The sequence below is a fragment of the Rhineura floridana genome, chromosome 5, assembly GCF_030035675.1.
Source record: "Rhineura floridana isolate rRhiFlo1 chromosome 5, rRhiFlo1.hap2, whole genome shotgun sequence".
Taxonomy (NCBI): Eukaryota; Metazoa; Chordata; class Lepidosauria; order Squamata; family Rhineuridae; genus Rhineura; species Rhineura floridana.
Window position 1 is genome coordinate 101586342 of NC_084484.1, and position 19866 is coordinate 101606207.

Below are 19866 nucleotides of genomic sequence, written 5' to 3' on the forward strand. Positions count from 1 at the left end.
AAAGTATGGGGCAAGGTCAGTACTAGGCTTACAGGTACTCTGTGAACATGGCAGAGTTTTAATTAATTTCAACAAATTATAAGAACTCTGACAAAAAAGTCTAACAGGTATCTGAATTTTTTCTCTCTCGTTTTACACTTTGAACTCTCTATTCTCTCTTGAGTGTTTTGTGTATTGCCATGAAAACTCAGCGGGTTGTTAAGCAAGCGTTTATGAGTTCAGGATTATAAGTTCTGTAAGGTTTTGTTTTGAAGTGAGCTTATGGGAAGCAGCACAATGACATGGGGGGTATTTTCAATTTAATAATATGGAATGTGAAAAGTCCATGCTGGCTATGGTATACAGTCACTCTCATGACTGTATAATTATTTATTTATTTATTAAATTTATTAGTCGCCCATCTGGCTGGTTGTCCAGCCACTCTGGGCGACGTACAAGATAAAAAACAATACATTAAAACGTTAAAATTTAAAACCGTAACAGTAAAAACCTAACCCACCCCAAAAGCCTGCCTGAAGAGCCAGGTCTTCAAGGCCTGGCGGAAGCTCATCATAGAAGGGGCATGGCGGAGATCATTTGGAAGAGAGTTCCACAGGGTGGGGGCCACTATTGAAAAAGCCCTCTCTCTAGTCCTCACCAGTCTAGCTGTTTTAACCGGTGGGATCGAGAGAAGGTCTTCTGAGGCTGATCTTGTTGAGCGGCATCCCTGACGATGCTGGAGGCGCTCCTTCAGATAGACTGGGCTAAAACCGTGTAGGGTTTTAAAGGTCAAAACCAACACCTTGAATTGGGCCCGGTAAATAACCGGTAGCCAGTGCAACTCCTTCAGCACTGGAGTGATGTGATCTTGCCGGCGGCTGCCTTTAATCAGACGAGCCGCCGCATTCTGTCCCAGTTGCAGCTTCCAGACCATTTTTTTAACCATAATAGCTTCCTTTTATCTCAAGCATGGGATGGTTGTTTTTACAACATCCACGTTCTTGCCTAAATCAATGGAATATGGACTCTGTTGATTTGTGTCGGAACAGAATCAGCAGATACCTTTCAGGCTCAGCCAGGCTTACAGCACTAGTGTACTAAGCATGCACTTTGACCTAGAACATAAACCTTTAAGAGCTATAAAGGATCTCTCTAGTGAATGGCCTTGGAACACCTGATTCTGAAGCATTGCTGAAGCTAAGAAGGGTAGAAATCTGATCAGTTCTGAGTGCCAGACCAAGGGGAGACCCTTTTGTAAGAAGAGGTTACAAATAAATAGTATTCAGGTTTCTAGCTACACTTTAATGGATATAGCTCAACAATACAAACAGCCATATTAGCTACTCACATAAAATATTTTAATCCTTTCCCCATCCTTTAAGTACAAAGTTAGCTTTGTTTGGCAAGGGTAAACTCCAAAGATTGAATGTTTAATTAAGACGTCTTCCCTAACCTTAAAAGAAAAAGGAACAACACTAGCAATCTTACTGAAGTCTCGGAGGGAAGAAAAGAAAGGAAAATGAGAATAGAATGAGGAAATTGCCAAGGATTTATTGAAACTATTTATTCAAAGAGATGTCTTGTGGTGTGTGTGTGATTAGAATGATGAAACCTACCTGCTGCTTTCTCAACTGAAATTGTTGTTATTGTTATTAACCAACATCATCGGTATATCTATAAAGAGAAGCAGAAGCCAGCAGATTGTTTTATTTAGGAATATATTAAAAATAAATAGGAAGATATCATCTGGCTCAATTTTGAAAATAATAAAAACCATACATTTTTATATAGGCACCCCATTTTCTTACACTTCCATTAACTAGTACCCAACAGCATTTATTTGCACTGAAATCAAGGCACAGCATGCTAGTAAACAGAATGAATTTGCTAAAATTTATTTCCTTTTATAACCCCTGTAAACCAGCCAGTAAAGAGTTCTTTTTGTAACTTTTTATTACATTCATTAACAAATTTTCCATTAAATAGTATTTGCACCAAAGAAGAGCATTACAGTCTGAAAGGTCACAACTGAAAACCAATGCTAGTTTAAGAGTCTGACCATAGGCATGTTGAAATCCTAATTTGTTCAAAGAGGCTTGCTTTTTAATTTTTTTAAAAAAATATTCATTAGCCTGAAAGTCTTCAGGGCAGGACAAACATAACTTCAACAATAGATGTAATATTTTAAAAGTAAAACTAAAAACTGATTTTCAAATACACAGATTTAAGAATACATATAAAACTTTATTTGCTGCAGAATAGCCAAAAGCAACATTATGTTGAAATATACATCTACACACACGGCATAATTTGTAGATCCTTACAACTGGGTTCAAATTAGTAGTAATAATGTCTCTATGGCTTTCAGTTATTTATTACTACTTCTTAGCTAGTTTTTCTTCATTACTGACTGGTATTATGCCCATACATTCTTCTGGCTTTACCACACGGTGCTTTACAACAGTAGACCGGATAACATCAATGTCACGTCCTAAATGGTCCATCATGGCTGAAACAACTGTTGGTGGAGAATTGAAGTCTACCAGAAAATACCTAGAAAGACAGAAAAATACAATAAAAATAAAACTATAAAAATGCAAGAAAAGAGCCCTAGTGAATCCAATACAACGTCTATTTAGTCCAATACCCCATGTCCTACAGTAACCAACCATATACTTATGGGACGCTCACAACTATGACATGAGAGCAGTAGTACTCTCCTATTGCTGTTCCCCAGCATCTTCCTCTGATTCTGGAGGTAGTATATAGCTTTCAAGACTCACAGCCATTGACCGTATCCTCCATAAAATTGTCTAATCCCCATTTAAAGGCTTCTAAATTGGCATCCATCAAAAATACCAAAAATTATAAAGTCCTTTCCTTTATAATCACCACAGTTCCAAAATCAAATTGAGGTTGTCTGGACATTTGGAGAACAAAGTTCCAAGAAAGAAATACATTTCAAAGAGACTTTCTAGTATATAGGTTTTATGAATTTAGAGCAAGCTCCCAGAGTGCCGTTTTATTGTTGCTCTGTGCAGGGACAGAACTTGCATGTGTGACTCTAAAGAGACAATAAATAAGTCTTTGTATCCCATGCACTCCCCCCGCCCCAACAACTGGGGACCACCCTAATGTTACATGCATGCTACCAGGAACAGGTGTCCAATATCAGAGATTTATAGTTACATATTGCAAGATATGTATGTTTCCCATCCAAAATTTGTTCCGGCAAGAAGGCATTTTTCTATAAAAGCATAGCCACAAAAGCAGCAGGTATTAACTGTCCTTTTTTTTAACAAAAAAAGTTCAAAATACTGAGGACAGAAGTCATATCTGCAGACAGGCAGACCCAACTTAAGCAGTTTGGCATTCATTCAGCAGCTCTACATATCATACTATAGGTATCTGTGACCTTTGCAACACTGCAGTGATTTAATTTTCACACACTTCTAGTACTGCCTGAAATTCTTAGTATCGATTCAAATATTCTCCTGTCTTCCATCTTTACTTTGACAAATATAGTGTATACAGGCATACCCCACTTAACATCGCTTCACTTAACGTCGCCTGGCTATAACATACATGCTCCGTATGCCTGTATTTCTCCAGAAACGCAGCGCAGCAGCAGAGGCTTTAGTGCCTGGGGGTGGAAATAGACGCGATCGCGCCACCGCAAATCAGCTGGGAGGCACGATCGTGATCACCTGAGAGGTGCGGCAGCACAGCAGCAGAGGCTTTAGCGCGTGGGGGTGGAAATAGACGCAATCACGCCACCGCAAATCAGCTGGGAGGCACGATAGTAATCAGCTGGGAGGTGCGGCAGCGCAGCAGCAGAGGCTTTAGCGTGAGGGGTGGAAATAGACGTGATCGCGCCACCACAGATCAGCTGAGAGGCATGGCAGCGCAGCAGCAGACGCTTTAACGCGGGACTTTGAGGCTCCGCATGAAGGAGAGGTAAAAAAAGTTTTAAAAGGTAGTGCTTCACTTTAAGGACATTTTCGGTTTACGTACTCGCTCTGGTCCCATTGAGTACGTTAATGTGAGGTATTCCTGTACCTTGCACAAGAATATTTCCTCTTGTCTATATTTCTCATGTGCAAGCAAGAATTTGTCTCATGGGAGCAAAGACAGATTTTCAAACCTTCACTGTAATAATGAACACCCAAGTAGCTTCAGTTTTGAGGAAGGAATTACTGGGTTTGAAATGGAAGACAAAACCAGTGTCCACTTCCATTGGGAAGAAACAGTAATAGGATGGGAGAGATTCCCCCAGACATTTCTCACCTCTCTTGTACTACAAAATCCTTCCAGCAGTGTTCTAGGCAAGAGTTTGAAAAGAGCAACATGCATCTGGAAACTTGCTTGAAGGAGGACCAGTAATGGAAAGCTGGCAGACATGAGAAGGGTTAAAACACACATACTCACCACTTCTCCAGTCAAAACTGACTCTTTCCTTCCAAAAACTGTTTTTCCCTTACGGAAGTGGCCACTGGTGTTTTGCTAGACATGCCTGGGTATAAATTCAAGTGTAATCCTCAGAAAGAGAGAATAGTATCCTTGGAAGGTTAAAGAAAACATGTGAGTTTTAAATGACCAGCCAACCACAGCCACATAAATAGCTCGGGGGGGGGCAGCATTCTTTGATTTATGATGTACACAAACTGATGCAAACACCACCTTGGAAAAGGCATTGTATGTGAGAGGAACAAGTGGGAATACCTCTTAAAATAGTGCTGTTCGTTCTTAGTTTTTTAAAGTACTGTTAACCTGCCATTAAGATCAGTTAACACTGGCAGGCACTAGGACAATGCCTTTTCAGTAGTGGCCTCAACCTTATGGAACTCCCTTCTAAAAATGCGCAGATGGCTCCCTCAGCTCTTTCAAATTATTTTTATATGGTGTGTTATTAGTCATGCTGATTTATTGATATTTGATTGCTGTATCTCCAAAATGGTTTTCATACTGGCTTAATTATATTTTAATGTATTTTTGGTATTTAAAGTTTTATTATTATATTATTGTATTTTTATGCTTGAATTTTGTTCACTTCTTGAGTGGACAAGGCTTATAAGTATTTAAACAAACAAAGCTTTTAAAAAGTCTGCTGCTTTTAAAATATCTTTTAAAATTAAAAACTTCTAGATCAATTAATGTAACCCAATCCACTCAAGAGTGCAACCCTACAGATGATCCACAAATTAAGAATGTGAAGCTTTCAGTAAAAGCATATTTTAGCTATGTTATCATAACAATCATCTTGCAGAATCCATTACAACTCGTAATCACAAAACAAAAATTACAAATCTTAACGTTTTCCTGGAGGTTGTGTTCCTCTAATCCTGCCAGAACATAAAGCTGTAGAATGTACGTTCTAACTGAATGTACCAAGTCTGCATCCTCAGGTAATACTAATCATGCTCTCACAACATAGCCCCTTTCTACATTTTACTAATTTCTCTACTACATTGCTAAATGAGAACAGTGGGCTGCTTTCTAGCATGCCTTTTAAACAGAAATGGATTTTGTCCCCAAAAGGATGGTTTAGAACTTCACGTTTTATCCAGCTTGCATAGGCAGGCAGTGGAAATTTCCACTGCAGTGCTGTTGTTAACAAAAGACAATGTTGGGGGATGGGAGAGATGATGAGCTGCTGCTGCTGCTGCTGCACTGTCTTTGCCTTTTCAGCAGCAAGAAATTTTATCTGAAGATAGGAAAAAACACCAGCTGCAGCTAGAGAGTTTATTAAATGTATCAAACACTCCTTTCTTGCCAGCACTGGAGCGAGGCCATGGATCCAATAAGAATCTATGTTCAAGAGCGCCTGCTTCAGTCCTTTATAGCCTAAGTATGCCTGAAACACACAAGCAAGCAAGGAAGGAAGTAAACAGAAAAAGCAACTGCACTTTGGGAGGTGAGCTGAAGCTCAACTTATTTTCTGTTAATAGGCAATCAAGCCAGCAGCAATTGTATTTTGTACAACCCAGCAGCTTCATAATGTGCGATGCAGCTTCATGTTTCCCTTTATAAAGCAATGAGCTGTGAACAGGTATGCAAATATTATAACTACAGCTTCTCATGTGAAGTAACAGTACCTGGTATGTATGGTTTGGGGTTGGGAGGAGGAAGAAGAAAGGTGGTCGGGGAAGAGAAACACAGGCCAAGAGATATTTACAGAGATGCATCATTAATTTGCAGGCAAAATTGATGAAATACAACTCCAGCTCTCTGGATGTCAGCAACACCACCAGTATGGGGGGTGGGAGGGGGGAAAGAGAGATCCTACTGATTCATGCCCTGGTCACCTCCCGATTAGACTACTGCAATGCGCTCTATGTGGGGTTACCCTTGAAAACGGTCCGGAAACTACAACTAGTGTAGAATGCGGCGGCTTGGTTGCTTACAAACAGCCGCCGCCGCAATCACATCACACCAGTGTTATTTCATCTACATTGGCTCCCAGTTGTTTTCCAGGCCCAATTCAAGGTGTTGGTGTTAACCTTTAAATCCCTATACGGTCTCGGCCCAGTTTACCTGAAGGAGCACCTCCAGTACCACAAACTATGCCGGCCGACTAGATCAGCCACGCAGGGCCTTCTCTCAGTCCCGCCAACGAAAACAGCTAGGTTGGTGGGGACTAGAGAGAGGGCATTCTCAGTGGCGGCCCCCACTCTCTGGAACTCCCTCCCGTTTGATCTTCGCCATGCCCCTTCCCTGGATACATTTCGCCGAGCCTTAAAAACTTGGCTCTTTGGACAGGCCTTTGGGATCTCCGGGGTGGGCTAACTTTTCTGTGATTGTTTATTGTTTTTGTGAAAATTGTTTACTGGTTGCCCTATAGAGTTTTACGCCTGCATTAGTGTTGACTGCATTGTATTTTCTTCTGTAATTATATTGTATTTTATTGAATTTTAATATGTACGTCGCCTAGAGTGGCTTCGGCCAGATAGGTGACACAAAAATTAAATTTATTATTATTATTTATTATTCATTGCACACTGTAGTTATTTTGGTAATTTTGGTGCACTATACATAAAAGGTCATAGAACATTAATACTTTTTTCCTGCCAAAATATTAGTACTTTAAAAAGTTAACTGAAAATTTCACTGAGGATTTATTTCAGATCAATCAAATGGTAATAAAATAAAGGCTGGATTAAGATTAAAATCGTGGGATTTTAAATACATTAAACAATTGTATTTCTATATGGGATAGCACCAGAGAAGCACCTGGACCAAAGTTTGCTTTGGAATCCTATAAAAGCAGTTCTCAGCCGATCTAGTGTGACTAAGTGCCCAAGGGAGAACCTGGTTAAAACAGTGCCCAGGAAATGTCCGTGTTTTATGAAGAGTCAACTTTAGCTTTTCTACATGCCACCACAATTTTTAGCCTTCATGGGTGGGGGGGGAGCGAGGGGTTCTTGGGCTGAGCACAGCAAAGCTGATCCTAAGGATGAGGCTTTTATAGGGCAATACTATACCTATCTTACAGAAGTTCCACCTAGTTCAATGGGGCATATTCCCAGGTAAGTGAGTTTTGGACTGCAGCCTTTGTTGCCTTTTATATAACAACTTCAACTTAAGTATTTACGCACTTGGCAAAACAAACAACTTTACATTTGGAGTACACGGTGTATTCCAATCCAATGTGCTAAAGTTTTTTTTAAGGTTCCTTCAGCTCAGAAGAAGCAGGCAAAGTCTTTGAAAGAAAAGCATAGTCATCCCTAACAGCCAATATCAACTCATGGAGATTTCTGTCCAACTGAACACAAGTGTATTTATGTGGAAAGTCATCAAGAAAAATGCCTCATGCCAAGCAATAATTTCATGATTCAATGTGCTAGGAAACCTGCCATATGGTAGGCATTTATGTCCACAACTCAACTTTTAAAAAACCCCAAAGACATTGCCATGCTCTAGGAAAGAGGAAACAAGAGTCCCTTTCATACTGAACACCAATGACATATTTGTTTCAACTCAGTTTTCATGCCCTCAGCTTTTATAAAAAGACTTCTATTTTCTTTATATGGCTTTTGAAATAACATGGAAGGCCTTCTATGTTTGCAACACATACACAGGTAATTGTAACATCACTTAAACAGTTCCCTTTGCATGCTTTCTCCTCCTCTTTCTACACAAACTTTTTCTCTAGCACACAGGTACAGAACCCATTTTTGTATAAACGTAAGATGAACCCTGCTGGATCAAACTGATGGTCCATCTAGTCAGACATCCTGTTTTCCCACAGTGGCCAACTAGATGCCCCTGGGCAGCCCATACACAGGATGTAAAGACAATAGCACTCTACCACTGTTGGTCCCCAGGCAGCTGTTATTTAATGACATAACTAATTCCATACCAGGATAATGCATCATGCCTAAGAGCCAATGATAGACTTATCCACCAAGAATTTGTCAATCCTCATTTTAAAGCCATCTAAGCTATTTATTTATTAAAAATACTTTTAAACCAGCCTTTACCCTTCCAGATACCAGAGCAGTATAGAAACAGCATGACCAACAAATCATACTAAAATGAAATACAATACACACACCCAAAAAATAATCAAGTAGCTATCAATATAGATCCTGCATCGCTCAGCTATAATATTTCCAACCAGAATTTCTAAGCAAAATATTGTACTGGATGCAAGTACAGCAAGGAATATTATTAGCAGACTCCATCAAATGCAACCTTTATTGCTTGCCTTTTGGGTAAGTGAATCACACTGACAACCCATCTCCAGTTTGTGTTCATTATAACTTACAAATCTGTCTCTAAAGTGCTGCTGCTACCTAATCCTTTTCTCACAGGGTACAATAAATGAAAGAAAGTAGATGCACTTTACCTCCCACTGAAATCAAGTGCTCAATCAATGGAACTTAAGTGCGCTTAACATTTGCTGGATAGCACCAACAGATTTTAAGCAGACATGCAGCATCTCTCAGCTCTTAAATTTCACTTGCAAAACACTTGAACAGGATGCTATGTGTGGTGTAGTGGCTAGAGTGCTAGACCCAGGACTAGGAAACCAGGGTTCAAATTTCCACTTGGCCATGAAGTTCACTGGGTGAGTAATAATGTACACCACCTTGAGCTCCTTGGAGAAAAGGTGGGATATAAATGCAGTCAATCAATCAATAAAATACCATGACTTAAGTTTAACAGGAAGAATGCTAGTGGTAAACAAGTGGATTTTTAATGAACTTCATAGCACAAGCCATAGCACTTGTTGTCACGGCTTGCCTGCCAACAAATACAGTGCCTTGCAAAAGTAATCAGACCCCTGACTAATGCTCTCATATTACTGAATTACAAATGGTACATTGTAATTTCATGCTGTATGGTATTTTAATTTTGAAACACTGAAACTCAAAACCAATTATTGTAAGGTGACATTAGTTTTATACTAGGAAATGTTTGTAAGAAACATAAAAAACTGAAACATGATGCTTGCATAAGTAGTCAACTCCTGTGCTGTAGAAGCTTCCAGTTTACGCAGATGAAAGAAATTGCCCTATCGAGGACACAGTTACCTTACCATTGGCCTCCACCTGTGAACCATTAAAGTTGCTGTCACATTGTCAGGATAAAAACCCCACTGTTGAAGGATCATTGGTCAGGCTGTGGATCTGAAGGAATATGAAGACCAAAGAGCATAAAACCACTGTCACCTTACAATAATTGATTTTGAGTTTCAGTGTTTCAAAATAAAATATCATACAGAATGAAATTACAACCATTTGTAATTCAGTAATATGAGAGCATTGGTCAGGGTCTGATTATGTTTGCAAGGCACTGTAGCAATATTTCCGCACAATTCAGCAGATGATAAAAACACAAAGCAAACGAGGTTGTAAGGTTGCCCAGCATGTACACATGTAACAAAACAGCCATGGGTGCAAGAGCCATAAGCCAGCAGTATGTCTCATGCCCTATGTGCAAACGGTCCCAGATTTAGCCCCTGAGCTACTTCCAAGTCTATGCAGCCAGTACCAAGTTAGATGGTGTGACTCAGTGTAAGGCAGCTTCCTATATTCCTATCTCACGCATGACTACCCACATGCAGTTTCTTGTGCGCACAAATGCTTCCAATATAGAATATTTGCAAGATACAGTGTTTTGTTCTGTTCTTTGAAAATAAGCCATGAGATGTGCTTTCTTTAGCAACCTAAAGAGCCTTTTCTGTGGCTGTGCCCAGAATATGAAACTCCCTCCCAAAGGAGGTCTTTGCTTACTTTCAGGCAAGCAGTAAAAATATTTTTACTCTGCGCAGCTTTCAATTAGGTTTGATTCCACTCCTCCTGGTTTGTAATATATTTTTGCTCTGTTCTTAATTTGGTGCATTTTTAAAATTTGGTTTTACTGTGTTTTGTATGCCTCCTGAGGGTAAACGGTTAGGACGAAAGTTATAAATATGTTTATAAATAAATATTCACTAATAGGAAAAAAAAACCTTGCAGTTTAAGAACATACCTATAGCCAACAGAAATTTCTATCAAACTTTAAAAAGCAGGGAAACTGGGCAGCTATAGCGAATGCACCACAGAAGCAGAAGACCTGACATCCTTTCTGAGATATTGTACTGCCTTACAAATTTGCCTTACAAATTTACTGCGAGTAACATCATGGGTGGGGTGTTTCTAGGAGCCAAGCTGAAACTGTCTTAATTTTCTTTTCTTTTTGTCATATTGCCAAGTGGTGTAATGTGACCTGTTTAAGATTGTAATGTTATTATACAACCACAAGAGTGGGTGTATACTATAGCCAGTAGGGATTTTTCATGTTCTACCATGTTAAATGAAAATACCCCCCACACCCCTTTCTGGTGCTTTATATGGTCCTAATTCAAAACAAAAACTTACAAGTGTTATACTGTTGGATTCAGAATCGCTTGCTCTACAACTCTGAAAGTTTTCTTGGTGATACACAACCCCCCCAGGGAGAATTCACAGGTTAAAGTGAAAAACGGGAGAGAGAAAAACAAGAAGCCGTCTAGACTTTTTTCCTTGAGAAATTTTCATAATCTTTTGAAATTCATTAAAAATCAGAGATGACTGTAAGGTATCTCTAATCAAATCCCAGAGCTTGCCCCAAACACAGACCTTCATCTTCAGTAGGTTTAAAGTAAAAAAAAAAGGCATGGTTAGTTTTTAATTAATAGATTAAAAAATGCATTACCGTGGGTTATAACGTCACGCAGGCGCAGTAGAAAGCAGGAATTCTTTCATTTTACTCCCCTCCCCTTCCCCCTCCCCCCTCCCCTTCCCCCTCCCCTTCCAGTTACTTGGAGGAAGCAGGGGAAGTCTGCTCCAGTGATTGGTGGGCAACAGACATGTGAATCACACTGGCCTTCTGCTGAGCTTGCTCTTCCCTCATGCTCTGTGTGAGGAAGCACGAGAGAGAGAGAAAAATGGCCGGTGGAGGGAAAAAGCCAGAGGGCAAGGATGACGGAGAAGGCAGCAGCAGAATGGAGGTGAGTGCTGGTGATGTGTGTGTGTGTTCCCACCCCCGCTGTCTCCCGCAGCCTGCTCTTTCTGCTGGCTCAATCGCCCTGCCACTCCTACCCTTAAATGGGTTTATAAATGACAAAAGCTCAAATACTTTTTGTTTGCAGCGTGTGTGGCTGTTTGACCTGTGCTCATAACATTGTTGTAGTTATTTTGAGATTGTATGAGACTCTTTGTAACACTTTAATCCTGAATTTAGCTCTTGGTTCTTAAATCTCTCTCTCCCTCTCACATACACACACACACACACACACACACAATCATTAGTATATGCATAGTGCAGCAGTGGGAAGGGGTGGATATAGTGCTGGATAGGTTACAGCAGCCCTGCAAAGTAGCCTAGTGTGGCTGTACAAATATTGGGTGGGGGGCTGAGAGGGAGTTGTGTATGACAACCCTGAAGTGTAGTCCAGTGTTGTTCAGTCTCTTGGTTTTGTGTTTTTTCTTTTTTGAAAAGAACTTTTAAATTGACTGTAGCAGCAGCATTTATTTCTTTATTAAATTTATATCCCACCATTCCTCCCAGAAGGAGCCCAGGGCAGCAATGGGTGGAGGGATCATTGCTTTCCCACTCATGGGAGAAAAACAGAGGCTTCTTGTGTTTGGGTTGATGCTGGTGGGTTTATAAATGGGTTTATAAATGACAAAAGCTCAAATACTTTTTGTTTAAAGTGTGTGTGGCTGTTTGACCTGTGCTCATTGCTGTAGTTATTTTGAGATTTGATGCGACTCTTTGTTTTTAACACTTTAATCTTGAATTTAGCTCTTGGTTGTTTAATCTTAAATCTCTTTCACTCACTCACTCACTCACTCACTCACTCACTCACTCACTCACTCACTCACTCTCTGAAATTAGTCCTGTGTTGAAGCCCCCATCTGAAATTAGTGCTGTGTTGGCCACTATCTCCCACTTTTGTGAAAGCCTTTGCCGTATAGGGAAGAGGCATTTTCCTCTTCATCTTTTGCAGAGAACAGGTCTTCATCAAACATTTGCAGGGGCATCAAACATTTGCAGTTAGTGTAATACCATATTACACTAATGAGGTGGCCAAGTGGTTTTTCTGTTTGTGACCAGAAGTGCAGTAGCAAATTAAAAAGTGCAGGGTCTCTTCATGATAGTCACAGCCATGCCCCTCCTTCTTTTTTTGCTGCTGGGTTGAGAATAAGATCCTTTTTAATGCCTTCTCCTATAACAATAGACGTCCCTAGCTCAGTACTGACTGACAAGGTTTCAGATAAGGATCTCTCCCAGCCCTAATTGGAGATGCTGGGTATTGAATGTGGGAACTTTTGCATGCAAAGCATGTTCTCTGCCGCTAAGCCATGACCCTCTTGTAAAAGTAAAGGCATTCTTGATGGTAATATAACATTTAAAATACACTGCTGAACTATTTTGATTACTGCTGCTGCTAACTTGCACAGGATCCCATCTCTTACCTCCCAGATTAAAAAGCAGGGAAATTCGCTAATAGGCAAAAAACCTTGCGGTTTAAGAATGTACCTATAGCCCACAGCTATTTCTATCAAACTTTAAAAAGCAGGGAAATTGGGCAGCTATAGTGAATGCACCAGGGGAGCAGGAGACCTGACCTCCTCTCTGAGATATTGTACTGCCCTACAAATTGGTCAAAATGCAAACACCATTACGGTTGGTCTTTCACAGTCCAATCCATTTCCTGTGTAGCTTGGAAGACTACACTTCCCAGGATTCTTTGGGGGAAGCCATGACTGTCTAAAGTGAAATAAAGGTCTGGTGTGGGTGTGGCCCTGATTAGCCAAGCCAAGCAGCTGTGAGTCTGACTTTTAGAACACAGATGGCTCTTACTGAGCATGCCCGGAGTTACCATTGAGTTCAATGCTAAATTTCTTAAAGTAATTAAAAATCAGCCAGGCATTTTTTTTAACTTTTAAACTGCAGAAGATGAAGGTCAGAGTATGGGGCAAGGTCAGTACTAGGCTTACAGGTACTCTGTGAACATGGCAGAGTTTTAATTAATTTCAACAAATTATGAGAACTCTGACAAAAAAAAGTCTAACAGGTATCTGAATTTTATTTATTTTGTTTTACACTTTGAACTCTCGATTCTCTCTGAGTGTTTTGTGGAGCGCCCTGAAAGCTTAAAGGGTTGTTAAGCAAGCGTTTCTGAGTTCAGGACTGTAAGTTTTGTAAGGTTTTGTTTTGAAATGAGCTTATGGGAAGCAGCAGAATGGCATGGGGGATATTTTCAATTTAACATTGAGGAATGAGAAAAATCCATGCTGGCTATAGTATACAGCCACTCTCATGGCTGTATAATAAACACAGATATTTGAGGGAGGAAATAAAGAAAGTAATATCTCAAAATATCATCAACTTTTGAGTGGCTAGCATTTTAGAGCTGCATCTCTGCACTTATGTGCAATAGTACTGTTTGAATATCCCCAAATGAAAACAGATAATAAGCTGCAGCAGCTGCCCATCAAAGTATGCACATTTGTATTTTAAAATGCCAGGGAGAAAGACTGCAAATCATTATTCCGATTATTGAATGAAGTCTCTATGCAATCCTGGTTGCCTAGCAACATTTCTCCATACTTGTTGAGCTGCAGCTCTTTTTCAAAAGGTATTCTCAGGGAGTTTAACAGCAGTAACAAAACAATATTAAGCAATGATCCGATAAATTCTGCAGTCCATTCTCCTCTTATCTCTAAAGCATCTTAATTTTTAACATGACATGCAATACTTTCTTTTGTTGAAAATGTTTACCTTAAAATCAGTAGCTACAATAATCACCTTTCTTCTTATAATCATGCACAGTAATCTTCAATAATGATTGCACCATTAAAAACAGCCTCAAAAATATACTTTGGTTTGGATAAGTCATAGGGAATAAAATCCACCCTGAACTAGTACCCCAAAAGTGAAATAGTCGTCATCATCTTAAATTGGCTTTTGTGAAAGAAAAATGTTACCCTGGAATGGAAGAGCCTACATAAAGAAAGATAATTCTGAACGAAAGAAATGTTAAAGACATTTTAACTTCTAAATTTACAATACTGGGGGGAAAGCAAATAATGAAGAGTCAATGTTTGCATGCATTAACTAGCAGATCAATATGAACAATATTCTCTTATTTTGGAATTATTAAAAAACCTGATTCAAATGCTTTTCAGAGTGTTTTTCAGGAAACTCAGGACAGAAAGAGGCATATGTATCTAAAGTTACACTGATTTCTCAATGGAAATTAAGAGGCCTTTAACAATAATTTTTGCACTGGACTACAATCCAAATAAGTGATGTGTGTATGCAGGGAAGAGGTGCATTCACAGCTTTGGTTAATGACCACCCTGTCCCTAAGCAGTAAAGCCTCAACTTCATGCACTGTGCTTCTATATGCTCCTACCTTCTCTTTGGATTACAGACTTGAACATTTATTTTTTTAAAAATTCTATTAAACACTAGATACAAGGCTTATGAAGCTCATACCTTCCTCTGGTGTGATCTTCATTGTGCTTTAAGATTCTATATGGCAGTGCTCTTTCCCCCAAATTTTCCAAATTCCTCACCACTGCTCCTCTCTCCATCAAAGCTTCCACTGTGCGTTTCAGTGTTGCAGCTGTCTCAGGCTTTAAACAGAAAGAAGAACACACAAATGTGTTTATAGTGCAATTAATGACAAGTACTCCCTATACTTATCTGGCAAGAAAAGAATCAAGCTGATTAAAGAAGGAAGAAACTAGAAGGGGGAGAGGAATCTGAAATATTTTGAAGGCTTGATTCTTCTGTCACCTTCATGGGTGTTGTATCAGAGTATAACAATCATTAACAGCACCACTGTATACATGTTTCCTCACAGTTAAGCTCAATTCAGAGGAACTTACTTGGAAGTAAATGTTCATTTTTAACAGCATTAAACATCTTTAATACCCAGTCATTATTCTTCAGAAATACAATAGGGAAAGACATACAGAAACGTGTCACTTCTGAACTTTGTTTTATCTCCATCCATGTTGTAATTAACTCATGAAGATTGACCTATTATACCATGCAGGCTGATTATTTCATATTCCATTTAAATAGCATTACATTAGATGGATCTGTGGGAAAAGTGAGCATACTCAGAGAATGCTCTACAAAGAAACAAAAATGTTTTGAATTCAATTTTTACATATTTGTGAAAAGTATGTTTTGTTTTATGTTCTTAGGATGAAACATGTTTAAGAGAATCCTGATAGATCAGACCAAGGGTCCATCTGGCATCCTCCTTCCCACAGTGGCCCACAGAAGCCCATTATCAAAGCATGAAGGGGACAGCCATTTCCCACTGCTGCTTCTCAGCAACAGTTATTCAGCAGTATTAGCCAATCGCTAATATATCTGTCCTCCAAGACCCACCACCATATCTTGTGGCAGCAAATTCCCTTAGTATGCACTATGTGGAGTAGAACCTTTTCCTCTGTCCTGAAACTACTGCCTATTCATTCCACTGGAAGAGCTCTCTTATCCATTTTCTCATACTATTCACCATTTTATAAACCTCATCATTGTCTTCCCTTAGTATCCTTATTTCTAAACGTAAAAGCTACAAAAGCTCTATCCTTTCCTCTTTGGGAAGGTGCTCTAACACAGTCATCTTTTTGGTTGCCGTTTTCTGGTCATCCACATTTTCCATGTCTGAGATGGGATCACCAGAATAGTACACTGTATTCCAACCTTGGCTGTAATATAAATTTCTGTAGGGCACTATGACGCTGGCAGTTTCGTTTTCAATCTCCTTAATAACAATCCCAAGCATGGAATTTGCTGTTTTCACAGCTGCTACACATTGAGTCAGTGTTTTCGTTAAGCTATCAACCATAACCCCAAAATCTTCTGATTAGTCACTAACAATTCAGACCCATTCAGTGTACATATGACGTTAGGAGTTTCTGCTCCAACATAGACAACTTTACATTAAATGTCATTTGCCATTTTGTTCCCCATTCACCAAATGGAGAAATTTATCTGGAGCTCTTCATCGCCTGTTGGGTTTTTTTTAGCATCCTGAATAATCTGGTGTCAAACGTCACTGCTAGCACCAAATAGTTGGTGAACAAGTTACAGACTACTGGTCCTAATACTGATCCTTGAGAGGCCATTTCTTACTTTCCTCTACTACTTTTTAGCCCTGTAATTCTTAAGCCCCCCCCCAGCTTCTTAACCAGTTATTGCCATTTACTCAGGATCCATTAATGTACGAAGGAACCTGAGCAATTGTCTTTTCCTCATGCAATGTATGAAAAGATAATGGAAGCCAATGATCACCCACCACGGTAAGGTCTGAGACTCAGATGGCTTTTGGAATTCTTCGATCTCAGTTCAAAGATCTCCTTGTTCAATAGCCCCATGACAGAAGTGGGAAAAAGTGGGGTTGCTCTAGTCCTTCTGCTTTCAGTGTGCTTATTTCAGGTATTAAGTACAGGACCAAATTCATGTTCATGTGGATCTGGAAAACTGGGTGTTTTAAGTCACCTTCCTAGCACACACACCAGTTATAAGATCTCTTAATTTTTAAAATATTTATTATTTAATCTAGTTCTTAATCAAAAGTTGTTTATCAAGAAGTACCAATGCCAGCCAGTGTAGGTCAGGGGTTGCCAACTTAGCTCCATAGGTGCCCCATTGATTGCAATTGTGGGGTTTGGGGATTTTTTTTTAAAGAAAATAGCAATTGGGGGGGATTTGGGGAGTGAAATGGTTGGCACTTCCTTTGCCCATGGAGGGGCTTTTCTGAATGTGGGGGAGGTACTGTAGCATGCTGCAATAGAGAGATAGAGACAGACACCTGGACAGAGGGAGAGATATGTGTATGGCAAGTATGCGTGTGAGAAAGATGCATGTCTGTGGCCTGTTTGTGCATGCAACAGAGGGTGTGGTGTGGCAACCTTGTATAATTTTGCTGATACTGGGGAATGCTCTCTGTTATTAGACAGCAACAGCATTGTTGTGTGTGCAGGGGATGGGAATATATATTGTGTGATCTCCACAATGAAGGCAAGCAGGACATAGGTGACTTCCCAAAGCAAGTGTGAGGTTGTCTGGGGGTGGGAGGAGCAATGACTGTACTCTTTCTGGTTTTGTGTTATGTCATGCCCCCTCAGCAGCCATTTTGTGACTGATGCCCACAGAGCTTTCTAAATTCAAAATGTGCTCACTGGTCCAAAAAGGTTTGCAACCCCTGATGTAGTCTATACCAAGCTAGATGGACCAATTGTATAAGGCAATTTCCTATGTGGAATATAAATGTAATAAATTGTTGCAACAACCCATCCAACATATCTTTCAGAATCTTTGTCACAAAGTTCCCATCACTGATGGCATTGTTTTCACAGACAGTGTAGAATTCCCTTAAAATACAACATAACCTCTTGGACAACTTTTATCACCACAAAAGGCTTGGGATGAATGGAAGTATTTGTTTTGTCAGACACATTTTGTGGATGGTGATGTTTCCAAAACCAAATTCCTGATCATAAACAAATTTGCTTTGGTGGAATAATATGAAGGCAGGAACTGTGGGGTTCTCACTGACAATGGACTTGTCTGGTGCAGCTAAAGGATTGTTCTCCCTATTTGATTTTGCTATATGCATTTCATACCCTTGGCAACCAGCTTTGTAGAATACAGCTTAGCATGAAGCTTTTCCACTCCAAGAGACTCTGTGCATGTATATGCAGTGTAGGTATATGTGTGTTGGGCCAATACATGTGTGTTGATGCCCACACTTTTCCTTCGTGTCTGCCACCATATCCACAGATGGATTTGGAAAAAATGAACCGAAACAGCTGGAAAGAACTTTTTCCATTCATCCCAGGTCTTTACAACTATGGGATAAATATCAGTTTCAACAACAGCACTATTGTTTTAGGTATGTGGGTGAACTTGAGAACCCAATAACATGGGTAACTTCCATGTTCAGCTGGTAGAACAGAATCATAAAATCTGAAGGGAGGTTTCACAATAAGTTCAGCAGGCTTTTTTCATGTTAACTGAAGCCATCCTTATGCAGCTCTTGAACAAGCATGCTTTGATAAGCATGCTAACCATAGTGAGCCAATGTGGTATAATGGTTAGAGTGCTGGACTATGACCTGAGACCAGGGTTTGACACCCACTCAGCCATGAAGCTCACTGAGTAAGCTTGGGCCAGTCACAGTCTCTCAGGCTAGCATACTTCACTCGATTGTTGTCTGGATAAAATGAGGAGGGCAAGAGCCTTGTGCATATGAATGCAATAAATAAATAAATAAATTTGTTCTATCCATCAGGTGATGCATCTTCAGGGTCAACAAAAGTAAACCATAATAGCACTGATATTGAATCTATAGTTATTACTTGAAATATGTTGAACAAATATAGCCAAGGTTCCAAATTTACAGCTACAATCTTTGCTTGTTAATAAGCAACACAGCTGCAACTTACTATAATAGTGGCATACCCACCACATACCTAGCCAGGATTACAGGTAACTACACACATGCTGCCATCTGTAGTAGCTACACTTGGTTCTGCCATTTTACTGCTTTAACTGCTCTGTTCTTCTCAGCTGGGCCACTTATAATGCAGAAGGAGAATCTTATTCCTGCTTCATCTCATATCAAGCACCTTATGGTATTTTGCCAAATGCATGCATGGCTTTTAAAGACAAAAACAGAAGGCTTTATTTTCATGACTGTTTTGTCTACCATAAGGACTCAGAATTTCAGCTTTATGGGCCAGGTCACATTTGAACTCTTTCCAAGGTTATAAATATCAGTGGTTCCCAAACTTTTTTCCCCATGAAAATTGCTGGTGGTCTTGTCAGACCACTTAATGATTTTTCTGCTGGCTGTAACAACTGTAATGTGCTGTGCTAGTTGTGGTATGATTTTTAATTGTATTTTTATTGCTTCTTTTATTTCTTATGTTGTATTTTATTGTATTAAAATTTGCATTCCATAGAATTCATATTATAGTACAATAAAATACAATGTAAGAAATAAAAGAAGCAAATACAATGAAAAATCCATGTGAATATTTAATAAAGACATACTATGGACTACCTGAGGTTCGCAGACCACTGGTGCTCCACGGACCACAGTTTGGGAACCCCTACTATATATTATATATGCCCATCACTCATTACTGAAAAAATCAGCAGCAAAAGGCAGTCACCAAGGCTGAAAAACTGTTAATAGGTACCCACTTGCCATGGTTTGTTTTCTCTGCAAGGAGGACTTGTCAATGCTACACATACTCCCAGCACTAATAGCCTCTGACTGTTACTGTATTCCACCTACACTCAGTTGCTCTGGCTACTTACTGTTGCCCCACTGAACACTTGGGGAGGGCAGCATGGGGCAGGGACTAAATCACAGAG

General features: G+C 39.7%; 1 protein-coding gene across 1 annotated transcript in view; it reads right to left on the minus strand.

The window, feature by feature from the left end:
• Positions 1–1853: 1853 nt before the first annotated feature.
• The window catches only part of MRPS6 (mitochondrial ribosomal protein S6), a 42956-nt gene continuing 24943 nt past the window's right edge, over positions 1854–19866 (minus strand). The window contains exons 2-3 of the mRNA XM_061627735.1: positions 14956–15095; positions 1854–2532 (exon numbers count right to left, since the gene is read on the minus strand). Of these exons, the coding sequence (XP_061483719.1) occupies positions 2358–2532; positions 14956–15095 (315 nt within the window). The 3' untranslated portion in view covers positions 1854–2357. The remainder of the gene's footprint in view (positions 2533–14955; positions 15096–19866) is intronic.